Consider the following 24,576-nt stretch of genomic DNA (forward strand, 5'->3'; position numbering starts at 1 on the left):
TTTTCTTCTTTGTCTCTTTTGCAAATCTTTCTCTTCTCATCTCCCAAAATGCCAGTATTCCCTAAATCTTTGTCTGTACACTCTTCTCCAAGCACCTTATTTCTTCATTCATCACTCTACATTAGTAACTGATGATCCCCTGTCTTTCCCAAAGCCCAAACAGGCCACATGTCTACTTGTGCTTGTTCTTTACCTAAAACAGAATTAAGCAACTTCTGATTGGTCACAGTCACACTTGCTTGGAACCATGAACATTTTGATTCTTTCATCTCTTTTGCCAACCAGAAGCCAATGGAGAGCTAAGAACGCCAGTTCTCCCTTTGAATTTTCTCCTATTCTCCTTTTCTGCACATTCCCAGGGCTGACACTCCAGTCCAGGTCCTTGTCATGCTGCACTGCCGCTCCACTGCCAGATGCTTACTGTAGAGCAACCACTAACTTTATATGTCACCCTTGAAACACTATAAAAACATAACAGATTTATTGTGAATAGGTCTTTTAAATATATTATCACATGCTTTAGAAATCTATATTAAGATTGCAGTGTGGAAAGGGAATTTGAATCAACAAGAAACAACAAAAACAAAAAAATAGGTATTTGCCTTTAACCTTTTGTGGAGAAAAAAAGTACAATCCTTCATTGATGACAACTGTAAATTATGACAGCTACCCTTCAATTAGAGGAATATTCTGTCTTCTCCAGTACAACGTGATAGTTTGATTATTCTTATTTATGGTTGTCTAGGCTACCTCACTTAGCGCCATCTATAAATGTATTTTTATTATCCACTTCCTGCCCTGAAGCCTGGAATAAAACTCCATACCCACTAGCTCTGGAAAACAGCTCTCAGCAGCATGACCCAACTAGTTTAGGAAATGTAATTTGTAAAGTAGCTCATCAAGTCCAATACTGGATGTAAAAGATCTGGAACCATGTAAGGGAATCTTTCCTGCTAGAGATACTGTGAAACTCTAACTTCCAATTTTAGGGGAATGACTGGGGCCATTCTATCGAGTGAAAGGAATAATGGGCTACTGAAGCATTGGTAGCCTGAACTGCTGTCTAGGAGTCCACACGATTTGTACAAATATAACGACTACATAGTTTTCTTTCCTACTATGCTTCCTGTCCTAACTTTGGAAGAATTGCAGGACGATCTCAGTGCACAAGTAAAGTAGGACCTATGTAACTAGGGTAGCTGGTTCATTTGGGAAGATCCTAACTCATCTCATTTTGTTTACTCCTTGATGGATCTGAAGCTGAGGGAACTTAACCGGGTTTCTTCTAGAGAAAAATACTTGAATGCAAATTTGAACGTTCGAGCTTGTTAAAACTGTTTCCCCAAAACAAACTGTAATTTATTCTATGTCAAGGACTAGATGAGTAAGAGTAGGTGCTCCTTGGGTTCAGGATCCTATCTTGAAGGTTGTAAGTGAGTTCCCAAATGTCATTTGGATTGCCAATCAATTTCTCTGCCTTTTCCATTTGACATACCAAAACAGAACTATAGGATTTTATCATCAGGCATGATAAATTTAAAATTAGTTTAATCTCACTTTGAAATTCTTTAACCTGACTGCTGATCTAGGTCTGAAATCCATTTGAAGTACGTAGTCTTTGAAAAATGGATAAAAAGCACCTTAGAGATTGCAATGAACACACATTTTTAACACTTTTTGACCTTAGCTGCACTGGGAAGTACCACTCTTAGTTGAAGAAAAAAGCCATTTTCCACATGACTGGAGAAAGTTGAACAAATGGAATAAGTGTTTCCAAAGTGTTCCAATAACACAATATGCAGTGGGTACTCACTCATTCAATATTTGAGTATCCACTGCATATTGTGTTCTTGGAAGGCTAGGTATAATATTTTCCTTTCATGTACTAGAATTAAGTGAACAATATTAGAAGCTGAAAGTGTATACTGAAAATAAACAGACACTTCATTTTGCTAAAAAACAACAACTTTTTGGTTTATACTATTGTTCTTAACCCATTTAGGGAGAAAGAAAATAACATCTCCAAACAAAGTATTACGAAACAGCATTGATTGGTTTCTTTCTTATTTTTAAAAATACTTTGGAGCAAATTAAACATACTCAGAATGTTTTATTAACTAGAACATTCAGTTTAACTAGTTTAATTACCACTGTTTGGAAATTATTATGATCAGTGGGAACTCCTGTGTTTGGTCTCAGTGTGGGAATGCCCTGAGCAGAACGCCTGCTTGCACAGGCAGCTGAATGCCAAGCTCCAAAGTTTCCCAAGGGGTCAAGAGAACTGGCAATCAGCAGTTCTGTACATGGTGATCCTGCAGTTTACCTTGTAAATCCCTTCAAAAGGAGCAATAGCTAAATGCCACGGGAGAAAGGCCAACCTTTGCTTTTATCCTAAGTCTATTCAGAGAGATGGTTTTTGAGGCTCAGTAAATAGTAAACGAATATCCTTCTAGATAAAAATTTCTTGAGGGAATATGCTATGTCTTATTTATGTTAAGCCCTATAGTTCCTACTCTAGGGCCTTACACTTAGCAAGAGGTCAGGTTATTAAACAAACACTAAAGAATTATATCCTAATTTTACAAACCAGAAAGTTGAGAAATGTAGCCAATGACTCAAAACATGGGGAGAAGAATCTAAATTCTCAACTCCATCCAATCCTCCTAGATTCATTCAGGTGTGAGAGAAAACAGGTTTAGAGAAACAGAAGCCTTAAACTTGTTTTCCATTCTAGAAAAGGTTATGAGAATCGCTTTAACAAGGCCTATGCTTTGGAAAAATTTTCAACCAGAAAAAAACGCAGGTAGTTTTCTATCTCCTATGTACTCCTATGATACATTTGCATTTTGAGGCTGTGCTTTAACCTCTCAATAAAACAGAAAAAATACAGCTCTGTGATGCCAGATTATAGATCTATTCTTGGCTCACTGACTAAAGAAACTCCTAATGATTATAACAGCCACTGGGGTAAATATTTTTAACTGATATTTAACTATGTTACAAATATATTTGGACTTATTTATTGTACATTTTTCTATAATAATTCCACATGGCATAAAAACTAATTTCTAACCTATTTCTTAGCTATATATTTCCAAAGTATATAGTCAACTTCCAAAGTAGTCAACTTCCAAAATGGAAGGTATAATCTTTTAAAAATTATTCTGAATATCTGACTATTGCCAAATTTCAGAAATAATATGTAGATATTAGAAAACTTCAGCAATTTTAAGACTTCACTCCTTATTTTCTAAGAAATTTGAGCATAACTAAAACCCCAAGAAAAATAGGGTTCTCCCTTTATACTTTTAAAATCCACATTTTCTACAAGTCTCTATTAATTACCATAGAGCAATATGTAAATTAGGTACCCAGTCTACTTAGGCAGTACACTCTTAGAGCATGTAATTAGAAATTGAATGCGTCTCTTAAGAACAGACAGCTTTCGGAGGAAGAAAAAGCAACATTTTGTACAAAGAAATGGGGAGAAACACCATTCCAGAAAGGCAGAAGCACAGAGAGAAAGGAAAAACAAATTCCTTGATACTAGGTTATAAGGAATTTAAACTATAATTCATTTATTCAACAAACATTTATTGTGCATACACTGTATTGCTAAGAGCTATACAACACCCCAAAGTAGTTTTTGTAATTACTCTACCTATCTCATATGAGGAGCCCTGGGCCCACACATACCATCCACAATCAAGATTATAGCGGCCTAAGCTCTTTAGTTTAATTAGGTCCCACTTGTCAATTCTTGGTTTTGCTTCAGTTGCTTTTGGGGACTTAGTCAAAAATTCTTTGCCAAGGCTGATGTTGAGAAAACTATTTCTTAGGTTTTCTTCTAGGATTTTTCTAGTTTGCAGTCTTATATTTAAGTCTTTAATCTATCTTGAGATAATTTTGTATATGTTGAAAGGTAGGGGTCCAGTTTCATTCTTCTGCATATGGCTAGCCAGTTATTCTAGCACTATTTATTGAACAGGTAGACCTCTCCCCATTACTTGCTTTTGTTGGCCTTGTTGAAGATCAGATGGTAAGTGTGCCACTTTATTCCTGAGTTTTCTATTCTGTTCCATTGGTGTATGTGTCTGTTTTTGTACGAGTACCACACTGTTTTGGTTGGTATAGCCTTTTATAGTTTCAAGTCAGATAGTGATGACTCCAGCTTTTTGTTTGTTTGTTTGTTTTTGTTCTTGTTTTTTGTTTTTGTTTTGTTTTTCTTTTTTTTTTTTTTGCTTAGCATTGCTTTGGCTATTTGGGTTCTTTTCTGGTTCCATATGAATGTTAGAATAGTTTTATCTAATTCTGTGAAGAATGAGGTTGTAGTTTGATAGGAATAACACTGAATCTGTAAATTGCTTTAGGCAGTGTGGCCATGTTAACAATATTGACTCTTCCAATCCATGAGCATGGAATGTTCTTCCATTTATTTGTGTCATCTCTGATTTGTAAACAGACAACTTACGAAATGGGAGAAAATATTCACAGTCTATGCATCTGACAAAGGTCTAATATCCAAAGTCTATGAACTTAAACACATCAACAAGCAAAACACAACCCCACTAAAAAGTGGGCAAAGGACATGAACAGGCACTTCTCAAAAGACATACAAGTGGCCCCCAAGCATATGAAAAAATGCTCAAATCAAAACCACAATGAGATACCATCTCATACCATCAGAATGATTATTATTAAAAAGTCAAAAAACAACAGATGCTGGTGAGACTGCAGAGAAGAGAGACCACTTATACACTGTTAGTGGGAATGTAAATTAGTTGAGCCGCTGTGGAAAGCAGTTTGGAGATTTCTCAAATAACTTAAAACAGAACTACCATTTCACTCAGCAATCTCATTACTGGGTATATACCCAAAGGAAACAGACCATTATACCAAAAAGACACACACACTCATATGTTCATTGCCATGCTGCTCACAATAGCAAAGACATGGAATCAACCTAGGTGCCCATCAATGGTGGATTGGATTTTAAAAAAAAAGGTACATATACACCATAGAATTCTATGCAGCCATAAAAAAGAATGAAACCATGTCCTTTGCAGCAACATGGATGTAGCTGGAAGCCATAGTCCTAAGCGAATTAATGCAAGAAAAGAAAACCAAGTACTGCATATTCTCACTTATAAGTGTGAGATAAATACTGAGTACATATAGACATAAACATGGGGACAATGGACACTTGGGACTACTAGAAGCGCGAGGAACGGAAGAGCCACAGGTTGAAAAACTACCTATTGGGTACTACGCTCACTACCTGGATGCAATATACCCATGTAACAAACCTGCACAAGGGCGCCCTTTATCTAAAATAAAAGTCGATTTTTTAAAAAAAGAAAAAAACCTGGCCAGGTGCGGTGGCTCACACCTGTAATCCCAGCACTTTGGGACGCCAAGGAGGGCGGATAACGAGGTCAGGAGATCGAGACCATCCTGGCTAACACGATGAAACCCCGTCTCTACTAAAAATACAAAAACAAAATTAGCCGGGCGTGGTGGTGGGCGTCTGTAGTCCCAGCTACTCGAGAGGCTGAGGCAGAAGAATGGCGTGAACCCGGGAGGCGGAGCTTGCAGTGAGCGGAGATTGCGCCACTGCACTCCAGCCTGGGCGATAGAGCGAGACTCGGGACTCGTCTCAAAAAAAAAAAAAAAAAAAAAAAAAAAAAAAGAAGAAGAAGAAGAAAAGAAAGAAAAAATCTAACAGGCAAAGTAAAGGAAAGAAAATATAGTGGCTAAGCATGTGTGGCTCTCAGCCAACCTGCCTTGGTTCAAAGCCCTGTTCTGCCATTAACTCAGTAGCTGACTTTGGACAAGTTACTAAACCGCCCCCTACTTTGGTATTCTGGTTTGCTAAAAGGGAGATTATAACACTAACATTACTTATTGGGGTTATTCTGAGGGATAAAAGAATTAATGTGCATAAAGCATTTAGAACAATGTCCAGCACATAATCAATAATTAAAATAACTATTATTTGTGATAAAAAAAAAATCTTCTTCTCTATGACTTTATTCTCTCTTGATTTTCCTTTTAGCCTTGTATTTCCTTGTAGCTAGTGTCCAATCTCCCTTTTATTCTTGCCAAACTAACTGAACATATGGCCTAAATATGCTGTTTCCTCTCCTCACTTCTGATTCATTTCTCAGCTAACAGCAATCTGCCTCTGCCCTCACTGCTTCACTGAAGGTTAACACTGATGAGGTTATAAAATCACTGAAGAATTCCACATTGCTAGATTCAATGGTAATTTCTGATGGGTCTTTATCTTACTGAACCACTCTCTACATTTCAGACCCTTAGTTTCCACAACCCTGAACACCTTTTTGTCTAGTGTTTCCTTACAGTCTGCTGCCTACTCCATGTCATTCCTTGTTTCCTTTGCTCATCAATTAAATGTTGGTATTCTCCAGATTTCCATCCTTGACCTCCTACCCTTAATCTTTATTTGCTTTCCTCGTGATTTTAACTCTTGTCTGTATTTTTATGTCTTTTAAATCATCATCCAAGAGCTACTGTACATTTATAGTTGGAATTCCCACAGGCACCGAAAGCTCAGCATTTCCAAAGCTAAACTCATTTTATCACCCCTGCAATTCACCAACCTGTTGTTCCACCTGTATTGAGTTCAGTTGATAGCACCACTATTTATCCAACCACCTAATCCAATAATCTGGAAATAACAAATCTATATCTTTTAATCTTCCACATTCAATCATTCACTAACACATTTCAACTCTATTGTCATACTTTTCCCCCGTCTTCACTACTACTGCCCCAGTCTAAGTCCTAATTATCTCTTGCTTAAGTTGGAACAAGTTTTAAAATTTAACCTCTACCTCAAGTTTTGTCTCCCTCAAGCCATCACTGATAGAACTAGTAGAGTGATCAATCTAAAATGGAAATCCAATGACATTACCTGCCTAAATCCTATCTTCCTCAAAGATTGCCCATCACATAGAGGATAAAATCCTAGACCTTTATCATATAAATACAGCCTTCTACCACATTGTGTCTGTTTTTCCCTCTAGTTTCAATGACAGCTACCATGCTAAGTGTGAATATGTATATATTAAACATTATGTATACATATACAATCCATATAATATCATAACACCTTGAAGTAATATTTTATTCCTATTTTATAGATTAAGAAACTGTTACTGATATTTTCTAGATTAAGAAACTGGTACCTGTATAGTAAAAGTAATGTTGATCATTAAATCTAAATCTCTCATATTCTCCAATGGATTTCTTTTAGGTCAGGTCCACATCGTTCCTTTCTTTGAACCACCAGCATCTAGCACATTGCCTGGCATACACAATGGCTGTTAATCAAATGTTAAACTAAATTGACTGTTTAAAAAGAGAAGTGATGGATTATAACATTATCATTAGATTATGCAGCCACTGACTGAAGAAGGAATAGGGATGCTAGAATTACCTCACAGGTACAATAAATGACAACAATGACCACTATGACTGAGTTCGTAAAAAGTGTATATCTCTTCATCATGTAAAAATTTAATAATCTTTCAAATTATGAGATAAGCTCTATATTATCAAAAGTAAATTTAACATTCTTTTCATTTCTAAATTGCATTTTATTCCAGTGTCTTTTACTTTTAGAGGATCAAAACAAAGGGAAATAGACATATTTGCACTAACACATATTCTCTGTTAAAAGATACAGTATGTATGTGCTCATGTTGCACTTGTATTTGTATGAGTATGAGATATATGTGCACAATACACAAATGTATATGATGAAAAACTTCAAGCTATTTTTAAGTTTAGAAATTGATGACTTTAGTAACATTTAGGAAGCTCATTCTTCAGACACACTGATTGCAAAGGATTAAAAGATCACCTGAAACCCTGAGACCATTAAAGAATTTCATTAATTATGAAAAAAATGCAGATGTGTGGCCAATCTTTCTCTCAGGTTGCAACCAAATAAAACTTCAAATAACGCACTCATAAATGGCTGAAGGAAAAGGAAATTAAAATGAAAACACATACATATTAAACATAACTATGAGCTGTGGCTGTTCAACAATTGGGCTTCAAGTAGTTTCACACCATTGGGCCAGGATAAAACATGCTCTGCTGGCATTTTCGTCTGCCAAAATAGCCATTTGCAATTAAAAATTAAAACTGGCACTACTTCTTTGCAAGCAGTTTTCAGAAGGCTGCTGGCTATCTTTCTTGTTTATAGTTTTTTTTGTATCAGTCCTTCATTTCATTTTGAAATACCCTTTTCATTTTTTTCCTTTTAGGCTATCGTATTCCAAGTACTAATATTTTAACATTTTTCAACATTTTTATTTGTAATATGGTCCTCAAGTACAATAGCATCGTTTAGATTTCTAAAGACTGATTAGAAGAGTATGGAAGATTTTATATATCAGCACAGTATAAAGTAGTATAACTTCTGCGAGGCCTCTGTAGACTTAAGAGAAATCAGTGATTTTTTTAAAGGAATGCAGGAGCAAAAAGAATATGTAAACATCAGTCTCTACAGACATAAACTTAATTCAGAATAGAATATATATGTAAATAGTAAAGTAATTCATTAGGTCTAATTGAGTCTGACACATAGAACGACCAACAGAGTAAAATTCCATCTTCCACAAGGTAACTAATAGTATATTTTGGAGATCTGGGGTGTCAGTAAATGAATCAGCATGTATGCATGGAGCATCTTTTATGTGACAGGCAGTGTTCTGGGTGCTGGTGATATAATAGTGAATAAGACAGAAACCCCTGGCTTTAAAGAACTGGGGGTCAGGGAGGAGACAAGCAATAAACAGATCCTCCTCCAAGCAGAGGAGGAGTGATGTATTCTGTTAAGTCTTTAGAAAGATCACTGTGGGCCAGGTGCTGTGGCTCATGCCTGTAATCCCAACATTTTGGGAGGCTGGGGCGGGCAGATCACTTGAGGTCAGGAGTATGAGACCAGCCTGGCCAACATAGTGAAACCCCATCTCTACTAAAATGCAAAAACAATTAGCCAGGTATGGTGGCACAAGTCTGTAATCCCAGCTACTCAGGAGGCTGAGGCAGCAAAATCGCTTGAACTCGGGAAGCTGAGGTTGCAGTGAGCTGAGATGGTACCACTGCACTCCAGCCTGGGCAACAGACTGAGGCTCCATCTCAAACAAACAAAAAGAAAGAAAGAAAGATAACTTTGGCTACTATGTAGCATAGAGACCTTGGGGATTTAGGAATTAAGTTAAAGCAACTAGGTAAGAGGCAACCCTCAAGCTCACAGAAGAGGAAGGGAAATAATAAAAAGATCAGGTTACTTCTTATTCCAAATACTCCTTCCCTTTTATGATAGTATTTTAGACTCTCTACAGTATCCTCCACCATCTCGGATCACAGACATGATTGTGCTAATGTCACAGATGAAGATTTGGAGACCCAGAAGTGTGAGATGACTTACAGAATTAATTAGTGGCAAAACTGCAAGCAAAGCACTAATCTCCTACTTCTAGTCCCATATCTTTTTTCTTTTACATGAATCGTCAGTGTCTTACTTCTAAAAAATCTGAAAAGACTTGGTAGTTCTTTCAGCTTCGGCTCACCCTGAAGCTCCTCTATGGAAGGCTTATAAGGAAAATTATTTACTTACTCAATTAAGCAAGCATTTATGGAGGGTCTACTAGACATGAGGCACCTTGTTAGGCACTTAATATTTAGAAATAAGTAGAAATTTCACTGTATGGAAGCTCGCTCTCATGTGGGAGAGACAGACCAAGCAGCCCATGATGACAGTACAATGGGGAAAGCACCCTTATAATGACATTGGTAGAGTGCCATGGAACCTGAAACAAGGGGCACCTAACTCATCCTGGCAGAGGGAAGGGAACTGTTTGGAAATATGCCCAAGAGGAAGTGATCTTTGAACTGTACTTTGAAGAAACATTAGGAGTTTAATACCAAGGGTGCAAGATGTGGGGAGAATCCAAGAAAACAGCATGAGCAAACACACGGTGGTGAGACACAGGGTGGAGCAGTACAGTAAGGGTGGGGCTTAGAGTGCATATTAGAGGGGAGTAGTTATATAGGAGTCTATGCTCTGAGGGTCTTGTGTGAACTCTTCCAAGGAATCTGGAGTCTAACCTACACTACTGTGTCCATTTTCCCAAGTCTTAACCACTCCTCAGTCCACTTGAATCATATTTATGACCCTTAGCACCCCACTGAAGCTGCAGCAGCAAAGGCCATCAGTGGCTTCCTTCATAAGAAATCCAATGAAATCTTACCTAACTTTTCTAGTTCTTTCTGCAGCACTGGAAACTGCAGGCCATAACCTTTTTTCCATATGCATCTTCCTTTACTTTCATGAAAAGAAGATTCCCTGGATTTTCCCTTGGCCTTTGGGTTGCTGTCAAGCTTCTCCCAGGTTCTTCCATTGGTTCTTATTTTTTCATCCACTGCTTGGTGTTGGTGTTCCTCAGTCTCTTGCCTCCACTGTGCCCTCATTCACTCTATATATTCTTTGGACTATCTCATTTTTTTCTACTCATTGCTTTAATTACCACAAAACTGACAGAGGCTTTCAAAGCTAAATATCTGGTTAGATATTTAGATTAAACTCCAGATTTATAAATGAATCCATTCCTTCAAAAATATTTTATTGAGTGTTCTCTATGTGCCAGAAATAGTTCTGGTTGCTGATCCAACATGGTTGGAAATAGACTGTGCCTCGTTCACTGCTATGTTCCCACCACTTACAATCTCCACCTGAATGACTCACAAATATCTAAAACCCAACATATTCAAATCTGAACCCATTATATCCACCAGAATATGTGCCCTTCACTCTTTGTCCCATATATTAGTGAACGGCACTTCCATTCCTCAAATCAACCAAGTCAGAATCATCTTCCTCATACCACATGTCAGACTGGTGAAAACAATCTGCAAATTTTATCTCCTTAACATTTCTTTGGTTAAACTCTTCCTTCTCATCTCCATAGTTACTGCCTTAGTTCCTTAGGAAGTCATCTCTCATCTTTCTAGTATGATCCACAGCATATAGTAGATAGTCAACAGACATTCACAGAATAAGTTTATGAATAAATGAACACAACAATGAATGGAAAACTCACACAATTGCTATCATCTCCTTATAGGCCATATTTATTTACTGAACTCCAATTTATTTACTGAACTAATGAAAGGCAAATCTTTCCAAAATTTATATCTGATTATGTCATTCCCCTGATTATCACCATTCAATGACCACTACTGCCTACAGGATAAATACCAGATACTATGGTCAGCATCTGAAGCTATCCAAGAGATTGATTACTTGCCTTTTGCTCTATCTTCTTTTCTTGAGGCTTTCTACACCCTGAAAATACTTAACAGCACCTAGAATTACTGTGCTGATTCACAACCCCATAACTTTACTCAAGCTGTTTTCTCTGTCAAGATTGTTCATTCCCTCCTGCTGTGCCCACCTGAAAATTAACTACTCATTTATGGAAACTCAGCTTACACCTCACTTCCCCTTTGAAGCCTGTGCTGACATTTCTGCCCAGGCTTCACTTCGTAACTTCTCTTTCTAAGCACACCAATAACATTGTTTCACACTTGTTCACAGGCTTATAGTAGTCCTTTGCTGGAGTCTTTTCTTTCCTCCAGAGTGGAGGCCTTTGCCTTGTTAATTTGGGAATTAGCACATATTACACACTCCAATTCTTGTAGATGGATAAATAGATGAAGGAGTAGGTGATGAGAGTCATGGAAATATTTTAGGCAAAGGGATGATATGATAGGGTTTGCATTTTACGAACAATACTATGATGTTAGAGCAGAGAGAAAGCTAAGAACAGAAGCCAGACGATCAGGCAGGAGAATATTACAAACCATCCAATGGAGAGGTAAGAAACAGAATGGAATAGAAGTAGTAAAGAAGAAAAGGGAATGTATTTGAAAAATACCTATAAAGTAAACAAACAGTATTTAATGACCATTTGCCTGACCAGAGGGAGTAACTATGAGAAAAAGGATGACTTCAGAGCTCCTAGCTTGGGTGACTTCTTCTTGTCTCCTTGTTTAATATCTATAAATTTGCACCCATAGCATTAAGTCAGACAAAGATACATTAGGCAAAGTGATCAATTACATGTATCTACAACACCGTTTCCCATGTAATTTCTCAGAACCACATTTGCTGCATCAGTGCAAATTTATATACGAAGCCCCATCCTGTGTTCCTCTACTATCCTCATTATTCTTCAAAATTTTCCCTAAACAAGGAGGAATTAAAAAGGGACAAACAACATTCAAGGCAACGAGTCACCTCATGTTTGAACAGCACACTAGTAAAATGAAGAAAAGTTGAAGACAGGAAATATGGCTGTCAGGTAAATCCTAAAGAACGGTAAGGGCAAGGATCTCCTAATCCCCACCAATTTAAAAAGTTTAAGGGAAAGTATTTGAAGTAGGTCATCCCTTGCTCTGTCCAGCCATCCTATCAATAGGCTAGGATATGTACTCTTGAAAAGACATTTTATACCCCTAAAATACCATTATAATAATTATTTTTGCATAAATAATAGAAATTTATATTTACCTCAAGCATAACTTTAAACATGCTTTTCTTGTTTCTTGGCAGTGAAAACACTGGTCGACCAAGTAAATTCATCCCTGAAGTACCTCATTAATCACAGTGCACTTGTTCTTGGCAAGAACCTTAATATGCTACAAAAACTGTTATTAAAGTAAGATTTGGGGATTCCCAGACTGGCAAGGAATTAGTTAATTACACCTCTCTCGAAATTATTTTCTTGGGTTCTAGTTAAACTTACAGCATAAAGCAACTTCGATAAATGAATGTAATGCGTAAAGTCTGGCTATTCTAAAGCTCATTTAAAATCACAAGCAGCAACTGCCAAAGATGGCCTCTTTCCCCAGGGTCTGCTTAGTTGTGCACAATCCTCCCAGAAGATGATACTATCCATTCCCTCTTTGTGCTAATGTGGATCTAGCACCCCTATCTAATTGCTGAGGCATTACAGTTTCAGACTCTAAAATATATAATGCAAAACTTCACATAAGCTACATCTATTAAGTACGTAATTTATTTCCTATCTACCACTAAAGATACTGCTAGACTGATAAAGCTTGGTGGATAGAGAAGTATACAACCTTGAACCTTTGGAAAAATAATTTATCAATGTTTTAAAATTCTGTAAGCCCATACAAACCTGTTAACACCAACACATGGAAAAGAAAATGTTGCGTTGCAAGTTCTCATTGATGTTCAAGAACAAGTTAGGAGATGCAAAGTATGTGCACCAACCAAGGCTTTCTTTAACTCTGTCTGAATATACAATGCATAATATACCAAAAATGAAAGGCTAGAAATGGTATCATACTTAAAATTCAAAACCATACATATTTTGAGCATACAGTTGTAAAGAAAAAATCATAATCTATACAGTACATATTTGCTACCAAATTGAGTATCATAAATGCTAAATTATTTCAGTATATTCTGACAGGTCAAAATAATTTACCAGGCTTATTAAGTAATATGTTTAATTATATATCAGTTCAGAGGAGATTAATATGAAAAGTGTCAGTAGCATTTCTCTATCATTATCCTAACCACATTTAAATAAATGTGAATCTTACATAAAAGTTATACTTTTTGATGTAATACTGATGCAACACAACCGTTCTCCTTGTGTGCACTGTAAAACGAAAAGTTGGCTGGAATATTCCGCCTAATGCTACATGTTCACATCAATCAGAAACTGTAAAATTTTCCAGATACCAGAGACCCACAGATTGTAGACTCCACCAATTTCCTGACTCCTATGTGGTCGAATTCCAGGTTCACCTAGTTACAAAACCAGCCCTTCTTCCACGTTATTTCAAAACACGTTTCTGGTGTTGATGCTAATTCTACACCCCCGGAGAGAGTTATGTTCGGATGACACAACTTATCTCTAAAAGAAACCTAGTCCGTGTGCTCAAGACTTATTTTACTAGGAAACAAGGAATGTATCAGCGAGTATCTGCAACTTTCTCTACTGGTCTTCTAAGGTTGATGTCTTTATATTTCATCTTAACAAAAAAGAAGCAGAAATAATGATACTAAAAAGAGAGGAAGCAAAAGGAGAAAAGGAAGAAAAAAAGAATTAGACATGAGGTAACATTATAAAAACAACCTTAAAATGCCCAGATAAACGTGACTCTAATAGGAGACTGAATGAATGGACTTTGTGGGAAAAACAGTAGTAAACTTTAAAGCCACTGAAAGGTTTTAAATGCCTAAGGGAAAAATAAACATTTGCTTCCAATCATTTTCTCATTAAGCATTCTCTGCTAGATGGAGAAGGCTTACTGAAAACACACACACACACACACACACACACACACTTTGACTCCGCGCCACAAATGGGGACTTAATCCACTGCCTGATCTCTGTCCGAGGCGACCCATTTGCGCTTCTGCTATCGCACCTCTGCCCGCGTTCCTGCGCCCCAGGTTCCCCGCTGCCTCCCAACCCGCTGCAGCGCGGGAGCCTTGCTTCGCCTGGCCTGCTGGCCTCCTCTAGACCTTGGCCACCTTCTCCGTGGCAGGAAGGGCTACATGCACTGACAGATTTTCCGTTGGTGGTGGCTGGGTGGTGGCGAGGCGTGTTTCCGGGCGCACTTAAAACCTAGCAGCTCTCTCCACCAAGTAGCAGCTTCCCCTATTCCGCCCCTAGGACTGAGGACCTAGCCCTCGGTACCACCTCACTCCTCCCGGTCCTACCCAGCCATCACCTCCTAACCTCCCCAATGTACTCTCAAGCCTCACACAGGCGCCTGTCCTCCCTTTGCATTCCCTAGCTCCCGGGCGCCCCGTTCGGTTGAAGTTTACGTATCTTGGGACCTAATTGCTCCCAATTATCCGCGCAGCCTAAGTCCCGCGTCTGCCTGGCTCCCGCCCCGGGAGCCTGAAGCTACCGGGCAGTTCATTGGGTGTCCTCGGGGAAATGGTTCAAGCTGTAGAGATGGGAGAAGTGGGGCTGGGGGAAGGGAGAGGCTCCAGAAGGAAGACCACGAACACGTGCGAAGAAATAAAAGCCACCACGTGTGCACGCGCGCGGGGCCCAAGGGCGCGAGCGCGGAGCACGCCCCAGGGGGCCAGGGACAGTGGTCCCCTGGAGCGGGCATAGCAGGGGGCGCGGGTACTCACACGAAAGCGTGGTAGATGAACGCCCAGCCGCGGGGTCTCTCCAGCACGTTGTACAGGTAGTTCTGCACCCGCCGGTACTTGACGTTGCGCCGGCAGCTCTGGCTACTCGTGTAAGAGAGCGGCTTCCCCAGCAGGCTCATCCGGGCCCCCTGCTTGCCCCGGCGGCTCTCCCTCAGGCCACCGCCGCCGCCACCGAGCGTGGCCGCGCGAGTGCCCAGCAGCAGCAGGCCGTCGCCCCTGGCGGCTGCCGAGTTCAGCAGCACCCTGCCCCGGCCCGACTCCACATCCTTCATGCCGCTGCCCAAGCGCCCCCCGCCCGCCGCCGCCGCCGCTGCGCCGCTCTTCACCCAGAGCCCGGCGGCGCCGCCCTCCTCTCCTCCCGCGTGGTGGCGGGGCATGGCATCACCACGGGCACAGCGAGGGGGCCGCCAGCGCCTGCGACGGGGGCAGCGGCCTCATGTGCGCCGGCGGGTTTCAAGGAGGAAGCCGGCGGCCGACGGGGCGCCCGCCAGCCAGAGACCTCTGAGCCGGGGGCGGGGAAGCAGGCAGCCAGCAAACCGCCCGGGCTTCGGGGCGGGAAAGGAGGGGCTGCAGAGGAGGCCGAGGAGTCCCGATTTCTAACAGCCTTTAGCTTCGAATTCTAAATCCGGACCTGTTTGGGGCGTCAGTTTGAGAGGGTTTCTCTTTCTCCCTCATTCCCGCGACTACCACTCCCTCCTTCCCAAAGTGCCCCCGGGGACGGAGTGGGGGAGTGCGGGGCGCTCCGAGGCGCGCTCCCACGCGCGCACACCCAGCCCCAGGCTTCCCCTTTCTTCCCTCTCTCCACTCCCCACGCCTTGCAGTGAACCGACTCCAGAAGCCCCTCTCCGAGGCGCTAGTTTGGTTTGGTTGTGGCAGGGGCTTTGCAGCTGTCCGGAAGGTGAAGTCAGCCTTGTGTCCTGAGGAGAAACTGGAGACGCAGGTCGCTGTGCTCTCCCGCTGCTACGTCGCTGCGCCGGATCCTGCCATCCTTCCGCAAGGGGTGAGAGCGGGAACAGCCCTGCCCTGCCCTCCAGGTATTAGCTAGCCTGGAGGCTGGAGCGCAAGGTAACGCTCCAGGCAGTGGCACTCGGGTCCCCGCACACGGGCGAGCCCTCCGCAATTCAGTGGACAGACTCGAAGGACGCGGCTGCCGAGTCCGCGAGGCAAGGACCAGGCATCTTCCCGCGTCTCACTCCAGCCTGCGGACTGTGACTTTCCATCCCAGTATCAGACAACAACCCCGCGAGTAACTGAACATCCTTTCCAGTCCATGGGTGGGGTGTGGAAAGGGCGTAAAACTCCAAAGTTGCTCCTCCGCTGTGAGCGAGCTGCCCCGGGGCTCTGCTTGACTGCGGCGCGAAGCCTGGGAGAACAAACCCGGTTCCCTCCGTCAAGAAATTTCCATTTAAGTCCAATAAAGTCATATGATTGAGAAGTTCGGCAGCGGCAGCGAGGACCCCAGTGTCTGGTAAAGAAAACCTGAGGGTGGGGTGTCCCGGACGCCAGCTTTTTGGGGTTCCGACCCCACCCACCTTATGTTGTAACTTACAAGCTTAGAGACCTGTTGCAAGGAACAACTGACTGGGTCTTCCACCACCTCTGGCACCCGGGTGGTCCAAAGCCCAGGCACCCTTGGCGGAGAGAGAGGCCACGGTGCCACTGGCCGCGGCCTCTGGCCTTCAGAAACAGTATATTACAAAGAAAAAGAAGTTTAAACCTCACATTCAGCATAGGGAAAACTGAAGGATGCCAGGCTCGGGGACTTCTTCCAACAGAGTGACTCTTCCCCGAATATGAACGAAAACAATCATCAAATTAAACTGAAGGGAAAACTAAGCTTCCACCACAAAGACACAGCAGATAGTTGCAAGGTGGATTCCTTCGGGCCTCTTCCTTTCCTAAGGCTAAAACAATGCTAAGGCAAAAGTCTTCTTGCAGCCGTCTCCTCCCCTCCGAGATAAATACTTTCCCAATTCCCCTCCACCCTGTACACACACCCACGCCCGCAGCAGCTGATTTTTGTCTCCTGCAATAACTCGATTTAAATGCTTTGCTTTTACTCTTTATTATCACTATTATTTGTGTGAAGCCCTCTTGCCTGCTCTTGGTCACCAGCAGGAGCAAGCCCTCCCTCCTTTCCCCCAAGCCTCTGGGCAGCAGAAGCTAGCTGGGAGCTCTCTGCAGCTGGCGGCGACGCCACGTGACTGTGAGCCGATCACCAGCACCCAGAGTCACTCTAGCTTTCCCCTAATACACTTCACACCCACGCACTGTGGAGGTGCGAGAGAGGTTGCTCCGTGCGGTGCTATTCGAGGCAGATGCAGAGAGCGCCCTGGAGTAAGCTCTCCAATCCTAGAGCTGCGCGGGACCCTGACTGAAGGCGGAGGGGGCGGGGAGGGGGGTGCTATTGCTATATTTAGACTCCCTATGGAGTTTCTGTGCAGGGACTTTCAGGGTGAAAGATCTAGAGACTTAAAATGACTCGTGTGCCCGCTTTAAACGTCAAAATCTTGGCCTTTCTGCAAGCAGTAAAATGAAAACCACTTCCTCTTAACTTAGCTGTTTCCTTGTTACAGACTTCTACTTTCGCTGGGTAGGTAAAGTCACTTCCATTTCTCTGGCGCCGCTGGGCCCCGCATGCAGGCAAGAGGTCTCAGGAAGGCAGGACACAGGGACACGTTTCCCTGGAAGACAGCCAGCTGCTTAATTTCTGAATGATGCTTTTCTGGGGTGCAGCAATAATTCTAGTGAAACTGTGTTATTGATTAAGCAAATGCCATTTAAGCTTAATTAAGAAGAAGAAGAAGAAGAAGAAGAAGAAGAAGAAGAAGAAGAAAGAAGAAGAAGAAGAAGAAGAAGAAGAAGAAGAAGAAGAAGAAGAAGAAGAAGAAGAAGAAGAGGAGGAGGAGGAGGAGGAGGAGGAGGAGGAGGAGGAGGAGGAGGAGGAGAAGGAGGAGGAGGGAGGAGGAGGAGGAGGAGGAGGAGGAGGAGGAGGAGGAGGCAAAAAGAAGAAGGAGAAGAAGAAAAGAAAGAAAGAAACCGGTTTCTGGTAGCGGTTTTGAGCTGCTGGGAAGGACCTTTCACTTTTGTCTTCTAGAGTAACCGCCGTTTGGATACACAGCCCAGGAAAAGAGGACCCGCTCAAGTTTTCGTGGTAGTGTATGAGAGTTACTAGGAATCCAACAACCTGGCTTCCTAGTTCACTGTTCCTTCCACCCATCAATCTGCATCTCCAGCAAAGGATGGACAAAAGAGCACACGGTTCTGGGGTTTTGTATCAATCTCTCTGACTGCAACCACTGGAAAAGACTGGCTTAGCTCTAACCATCCTACCCTTGAATGCCTAGGAAGAAAAAGCCAAGTGAGGCTGTGCCAGCCTCTCCTACAAGAGTCTCTGTTTGCACCTTGCTTTATTTGCTACCTGCTAACTTCCCTCAAAAGACAGGAATTAACTTTGGAGAAAATAAAGTGTTTGTGATTAAGCTTTGTTGTTGTTCCTTTGAATACACATGTTGCTAGGAAACTGCCTTTTATTAGTTCATTTTGCTGAAATATTAAAATTCAAATATAAGAAAAGAAGATAGGTATACTGAGCAGTGAGTAAAACAACAGTGTATATTCTATGCATTATAATTACATTAGAGCATTATGAAGAGGTAGAGGTAAAGGCAAATGTTAACTGCTAGTGTAAAGTATGTGGGTTGATTGGCCCTCCCCATCTTTTGAGATGTGTTTGCTTTTACTCATTCATTCTCTTAAGATGCTTGCCTGAAATTTATGACCTTGGAAACATTTTCTGAAGTCTACATGGATATGGTTTCAATTGAACAGAGTTTCTAGAGATATTTTGTTTCAACGTGTTTCTTTTTCTTTTTTGGAGATGGGGTGTTGCCGTGTTGCTTAGGCTGGTCTCAAACTCCTGAACTCAAGCAATTCTTCCACCTCAGCCTCTCAAAGTGCTAGGATTACAGGCGTGAGCTCCTGGCCTCAGTGTATTTTCTATTCCATTGTATTATCCTTCTGAAAGGTACTCTGAAATAATAATATTTAAAATTCTATACATGAGCTAGAGATGCACAAAAAAAGGCTTTCAATGCCCATAAGAGGCCCAGAATAACTGGATCTGGACCAGTTTCACAAAGCGTCAATGACCCATTACTCTCCCACTTTCCTTCTTCTTCATGCTTACCCATTTTCTCATTTGCCCCAATCTCCTACTACAAGATATGCCCCTACCAAGTCATGTTCATGAGTCTGATCAACTAGTGAGTGATAGAAGTGCCACTCTTTAGTGATATGGATGCATTTTGATCCAGTGTGAAATTCCTGGGCTAATCAGACAGGGAATGATAAATAGAATTCTTAAACCCTATAATAAAAAGGAAATGCATGTGACATGAGTCTGCTTGGGAAAATAATGAAGGGGCAAATATAAAACTAAAAAAGTAGAAAATAACAAACAAAAAGAAAATGCACTAATGGAGAAATGGAAATTCATGATTGGCTGCTGTTTAATGATGTGCACAGGGCTCAGCAATTTGCCTTGTAAGCGTAGAGGTAGAACTGAAGTCTCCAGACTCCTGAATATAAGTCCCTTTCAGCTACACCACCCTTCTCCTTAGCTTTTATTTCCTTCCAATCAGGCCGTAACCAAACCAATAGGCATAGCAACTATATTGCATTTCATAGATATCATAATCATTGGTTCAGTAAACATATTTATCTCCTACTATTATTTTAAATGTATCAGCATAATATACCATTTGTTTTGATCAGTCATCAACAATTCTTATCTCTAAGAGATATCATACAAGTTTTTCACGCTGTTTCTTCAACAAGCAGAAATTAATCAGAGAATCCAGGACAATATCAGAGATCCTATGAGCCTCACCAGACTGCATGAGAGTGATAACACAGTAAGAGTCCCAGGCCTACCTCACACAGCAAATGGGACATTGTTCCTCAGAACAGCCTTTGCCTCAGGGATGCAGAAAGGAAGCAGATGTGAATGAGTGTGGCTGTAAGGAAAGGCTGGTAGAGAAATAGTGCAGAAAGGGCTCAACAAGTTCTCACCATTTTTATTCCAGCAGCTAACAAAATTAACATTTCTAGGAATTACTGAAATATTGTGCTGACCACAATTATTGAGGCAAAATAATAGCAAATACTTATCATGTGTTTTGTATGTGTTAGGCACTGTGGTTTACAGTAATTATTTCAGGCCAGGTGTGGTAGCTCATGCCTGTAATCCCAGCACTTTGGGAGGCCGAAGTGGGAGGATCACTTGAGATCAGAAGTTCAAGACCAGCCTGGCCAACAGAGTGAAACACCATCTCTACTAAAAATTACAAAAATTAGCTGGGCGTGGTGGCAGGTGCCTATAATCCCAGCTACTCAGGAGGCTGAGGCATGACAATTGCTTGAACCTGGGAGGTAGAAGTTGTAGTGAGCCAAGATGGTGCCACTGTACTCTAGCCTGGGTAACAGAGTATGAGACTCTGTCTCAAAAAAAAAAAAAAAAAATCAGTTGTGACAATAGTTTCATAAGTAAGCACTACAATCATATCCAATTTACAGGCGGAGAAACTGAGGTGTAGACAAGTTAATTTTTTTAAAACTAAAAAGTAGCTGAGGCAGGGCAAAAACACAACCAAAACTAGATTTTTAACTACTAATCTATATCAGCTTTTGAATAAAAAATACTTAGCCTATTATTGTGTATTAATAATCTTAATGGTTTTTTGTTAGAAATGAAAAGCACTGGAAAGTTTCTATCGGTTATCTTGGAGGAGGATTTGAGGTTTTATTCCAAACACAAAAATAACTTCAATATTTCTGTTCACTTTTCCTGTGGAAGTAGGAGTTCCCCTGCATAGGTACTCTTCTGTGTTGAAATTTAAAAAATAGTCCCAAGTCTCATAGTATCAATTTCTTGAAACTGTATTTACATTTTGATCTTTTTCTTAATGCTATTCTCAGCTTTAATTATAAAACCCTGTTAATTCTATTTGGCCATACCTGATTTCGTTTTTTTTCCGACCTGTTAATATGTCAGCACTACTCTCTATCTTTTAGCCAACTATTTAAACATGTCTTTCTGCGAATAATCTGAATAGAGTCATTTGAACCTTTTAAGATCCATATATTTAGAAACTATGTGAAGAGGTTGCCACAGAAAGCAAACATCTCCTTTAAGCTAGTGTACCGGAAAATTCTGTTACTAGTCTGTGCCCCCTAGTGGTACTGACATTTTACCATTGTTTTTAAAAAGGAAATTAAGAAAGCTTCTTTTATGAAGTTCTCAAAACTTACTAATCTCTTCAACAAGTGATCTTCAACTATCAGGTGCCAACTACCTGGAGTGGTGCAAAGATGAAAGACAGTCCTGATTCTTGTTATGTTCATAGACTAGTGGGGGAGATGGAAAAATGAGCAAGTAATTGTAACATGGTGATGAGTTCACAGAGGTTTGCACAGAATGTTACAGAAGCTACAGAGGTTCCTAAAGAATGTAATAGCTGAGCTAAATCTTGAGGAATAACTAGACTTTGGTGAAGACATGAGGGATAACTCAAAGAGAAAACATTTGAGAAGATGTGATGGAGTCTTGCCCTGTCGCGCCGGCTGGAGTGCAGGCACAATCTCAGCTCACTGCAACCTCCACCTCCCAGGTTCAAGTGATTCTCTTGCCTCAGCTCCCCCCGAGTAGCTGGGACTACAGGCACATGCCACCATGCCCAGCTCATTTTTGTATTTTTATTGGAAACAGGGTTTCACTATGTTGACCAGGCTGGTGTTGAACTCCTCACCTCAAATGATCCACCCACCTTGGCCTCCCAAAGCGATGGAATTACTGGTGTGAGCCACCACGCCCAGCCAGAGAGATGTGAATTTTGAGAGCTGATCATACTTTGAGAATAACAAGTAGTTGGACTCTACTGAAGCTTAGTTGCTTTTGGAGGTGTAGCTATAAGCAGGAGGCAATAGAAGTAAGACAAGGGTTGTATGACAAAGTCTTGGCAAGAACTTTGGATTTTATCCTGACATGAGTGGGGAGATCCACTGAAGAACGTTAAGCCAGAAATACTACATGTCACTACTTCTACTTTCAGAAAAGGCTTGATATAGATTGTACACCTACAAGTGGCACACACTGTTTCAAGTGGAGACTCAAAGATGAAAACGATACGGTGTCTATGCTATAGGTTAGTGAAGCTACCAATCCATGGCAGATGTTAAGCCTAACTTCCAATTTCAGGCACAAATATCTGAGTGAATGATGGTATCATTTACTCAATCAGTAAAGATTAAGGAGAAGGCAGTCTGAAGAAGGGAAATATGTTCAATTTTCTATTGAGTTTGACATACCTGTTGATACAGCTCAGTGGAGATATCTAGTTGACGCTTGGATATATGGATCTACAGCTCAGGGGGAGCTTGAAATTGAAATTCAAGAATCATCAACCTATATTTATAATGGATGAAATCAACAAGTCGGAATCAAGTTACTTGGGGAAGCATGTAGATTTGCTTAAAAAGGAAGAGGCCTGAGAACCCAACCCTAGTAAGCGTGACCATTTGGGATAAGAGAGAAGGAGCAAGTAGGGAAAGAGACTGAAATAAAGAAAGCTAAGTAACCACTGAGGACCACTGCTACAATAGAGAAAAAAAAAAGGAGCTTCAATAGGGAAATGCCTGAAAGAAATCAAATAAGGTAAGGATTTTTGATTTAGCAACAAAGAGGTCATTTGAAGAAGTTGTTTTTATTTTTATTTTCTTGCAGAATTGTAGAAATAGAAATCAGATCAAAGTGAGCAGAGAAACAATTTGAAGATAACAGAATGGAGATAATTATTTTAAAGTGGGAGAAGCAAGCAGAAGATTTAGGTTTTAAGAAGGCACTAGACAAAATCATGTTGATTCACTTGAGACTTGAGTGGCTGTTGCAGCCACTGTCACAGGTCCCAAGGCTGAGCCTGCACTGGTGTTTGGACAACTAAGCTGCAATTTTGACAGACGCTATTTCATTGTCAATTGTGAAGCCTGCAACAACTTGGACATCTTTTATTGATTTTATTGAGTAATAACATTTTCATAAAATCCATTATATTTTATTTCTAACATTTCAAAAAATTCTATTTAATAAGTATGCATTTTTCATGTTTAGTTTTACCAAGAAGGAAAATGCATGCTAGATAAACTACATTTTTGTTTGATTTTATTTGTAATTAAGGATGAGGAACTGACCAGATCAGAAAAAGGAAGTCAATACCTGCTAAGTAATCAACACAGTTTTCAACAGTGCTACTGAAAGCTGCAGGAGATACTGTGAGTCCCTCAGACAAGTCAGGGATTGGCAAGAGTGGGGTCATCAAGTTTCTGGAGTTTCAATAAGATATTTGCTTTTTTCTTATATATACATATTAGCTTTCTGCATAAAATTATATTAACAGAAATGCTATTAAAGTTTTTTTGCAAAACCACCAAGCTACAGAATGGTCCTGTTTGTTGGAGTATTTAGAATACTTCCCACCTTTTTTTTGAGTCATGGCTCAGCTACAAAATGACAAGGCTCATGGCACACTAAGACAAAAGGAGGAGGCCAGTGATAGCCAGAGGTGGTGGGCCTGAGTTTTTGGCTATCCTGGGTCTGCAGCAGTGACTGGATTCTCTGGATTATAAAAAAGCATTAGGATTTAAACACTACAACGTGTGGGCCTTGTATAGGAATCATGAAAGTAAAAACAGTTAATTGGAGCAAGAGGTAAGTGTCCTGAAAAAGAAAGGGAATGTGAGATTGCAATCAACTTGAGTTTTACCACTCTGGTGTAAAATTTTGTTGATATACAATAGAGGGACTGTGACATAAAGGGAGTATTACTTGGCATGTTTTCAAGTTTCTGGTTTCCTTTTTGCATGTTATTTTGTATCTAAGACTGAAGATTTTTTTTTTTAAAGAGAGAGACACAAAGTTGAAAATTGTTTTAAGGAAGAAGATATATTCTGTTGTGAATAGGAAGATTAAAAATGAGAAAGAAGCAGGGGTCCACAGACCCAATATTAGTTTTGATGACAAAAATCAGAAGTGGAGCAATAAATACTAATACATACTTAAATATATTTTTAAATATGCTAAGGATTTGGGATCAGAAAGAAACTTATAAATTGTGGGATCCTGATTCCTGACTGATTACTGAATCTTGCTAAGTCTTTGTTTCTTTCATGTTTAACGTGAGGATAGTAATATCCTTATCACAGGACTTTTGGGATGGTTAAACAAAATAGTTTATGTAAATGTCTTATCTTAGTACTGACACACAATAAGTA

The 24,576-nt window shown here is 40.6% G+C and overlaps 1 protein-coding gene and 1 long non-coding RNA gene across 5 annotated transcripts in view; one reads left to right on the top strand and one right to left on the bottom strand.

Annotated features, from left to right (window-relative positions):
- The window catches only part of LOC105479465 (potassium voltage-gated channel subfamily Q member 5), a 566,685-nt gene extending 549,255 nt beyond the window's left edge, over window positions 1-17,430 (bottom strand). For 2 of the 4 annotated variants that reach the window (XM_011737415.3, XM_011737416.3), the window contains exon 1: window positions 15,229-17,430. In XM_011737415.3, coding sequence (XP_011735717.1) covers window positions 15,229-15,626 — 398 coding nt within the window. In that variant the 5' untranslated portion in view covers window positions 15,627-17,430. The remainder of the gene's footprint in view (window positions 1-15,228) is intronic. The other 2 variants (XM_011737418.3, XM_011737417.3) reach the window with 2 other exon arrangements.
- Window positions 15,138-23,723, top strand: LOC139363372 (uncharacterized). The gene is made up of 3 exons (XR_011623619.1): window positions 15,138-15,284; window positions 20,092-20,247; window positions 22,019-23,723. It is a non-coding gene; the product is annotated as an uncharacterized lncRNA (long non-coding RNA).
- Window positions 23,724-24,576: the final 853 nt, after the last annotated feature.

This window comes from Macaca nemestrina, chromosome 5 (genome assembly GCF_043159975.1).
Source record: "Macaca nemestrina isolate mMacNem1 chromosome 5, mMacNem.hap1, whole genome shotgun sequence".
Taxonomy (NCBI): domain Eukaryota; kingdom Metazoa; phylum Chordata; class Mammalia; order Primates; family Cercopithecidae; genus Macaca; species Macaca nemestrina.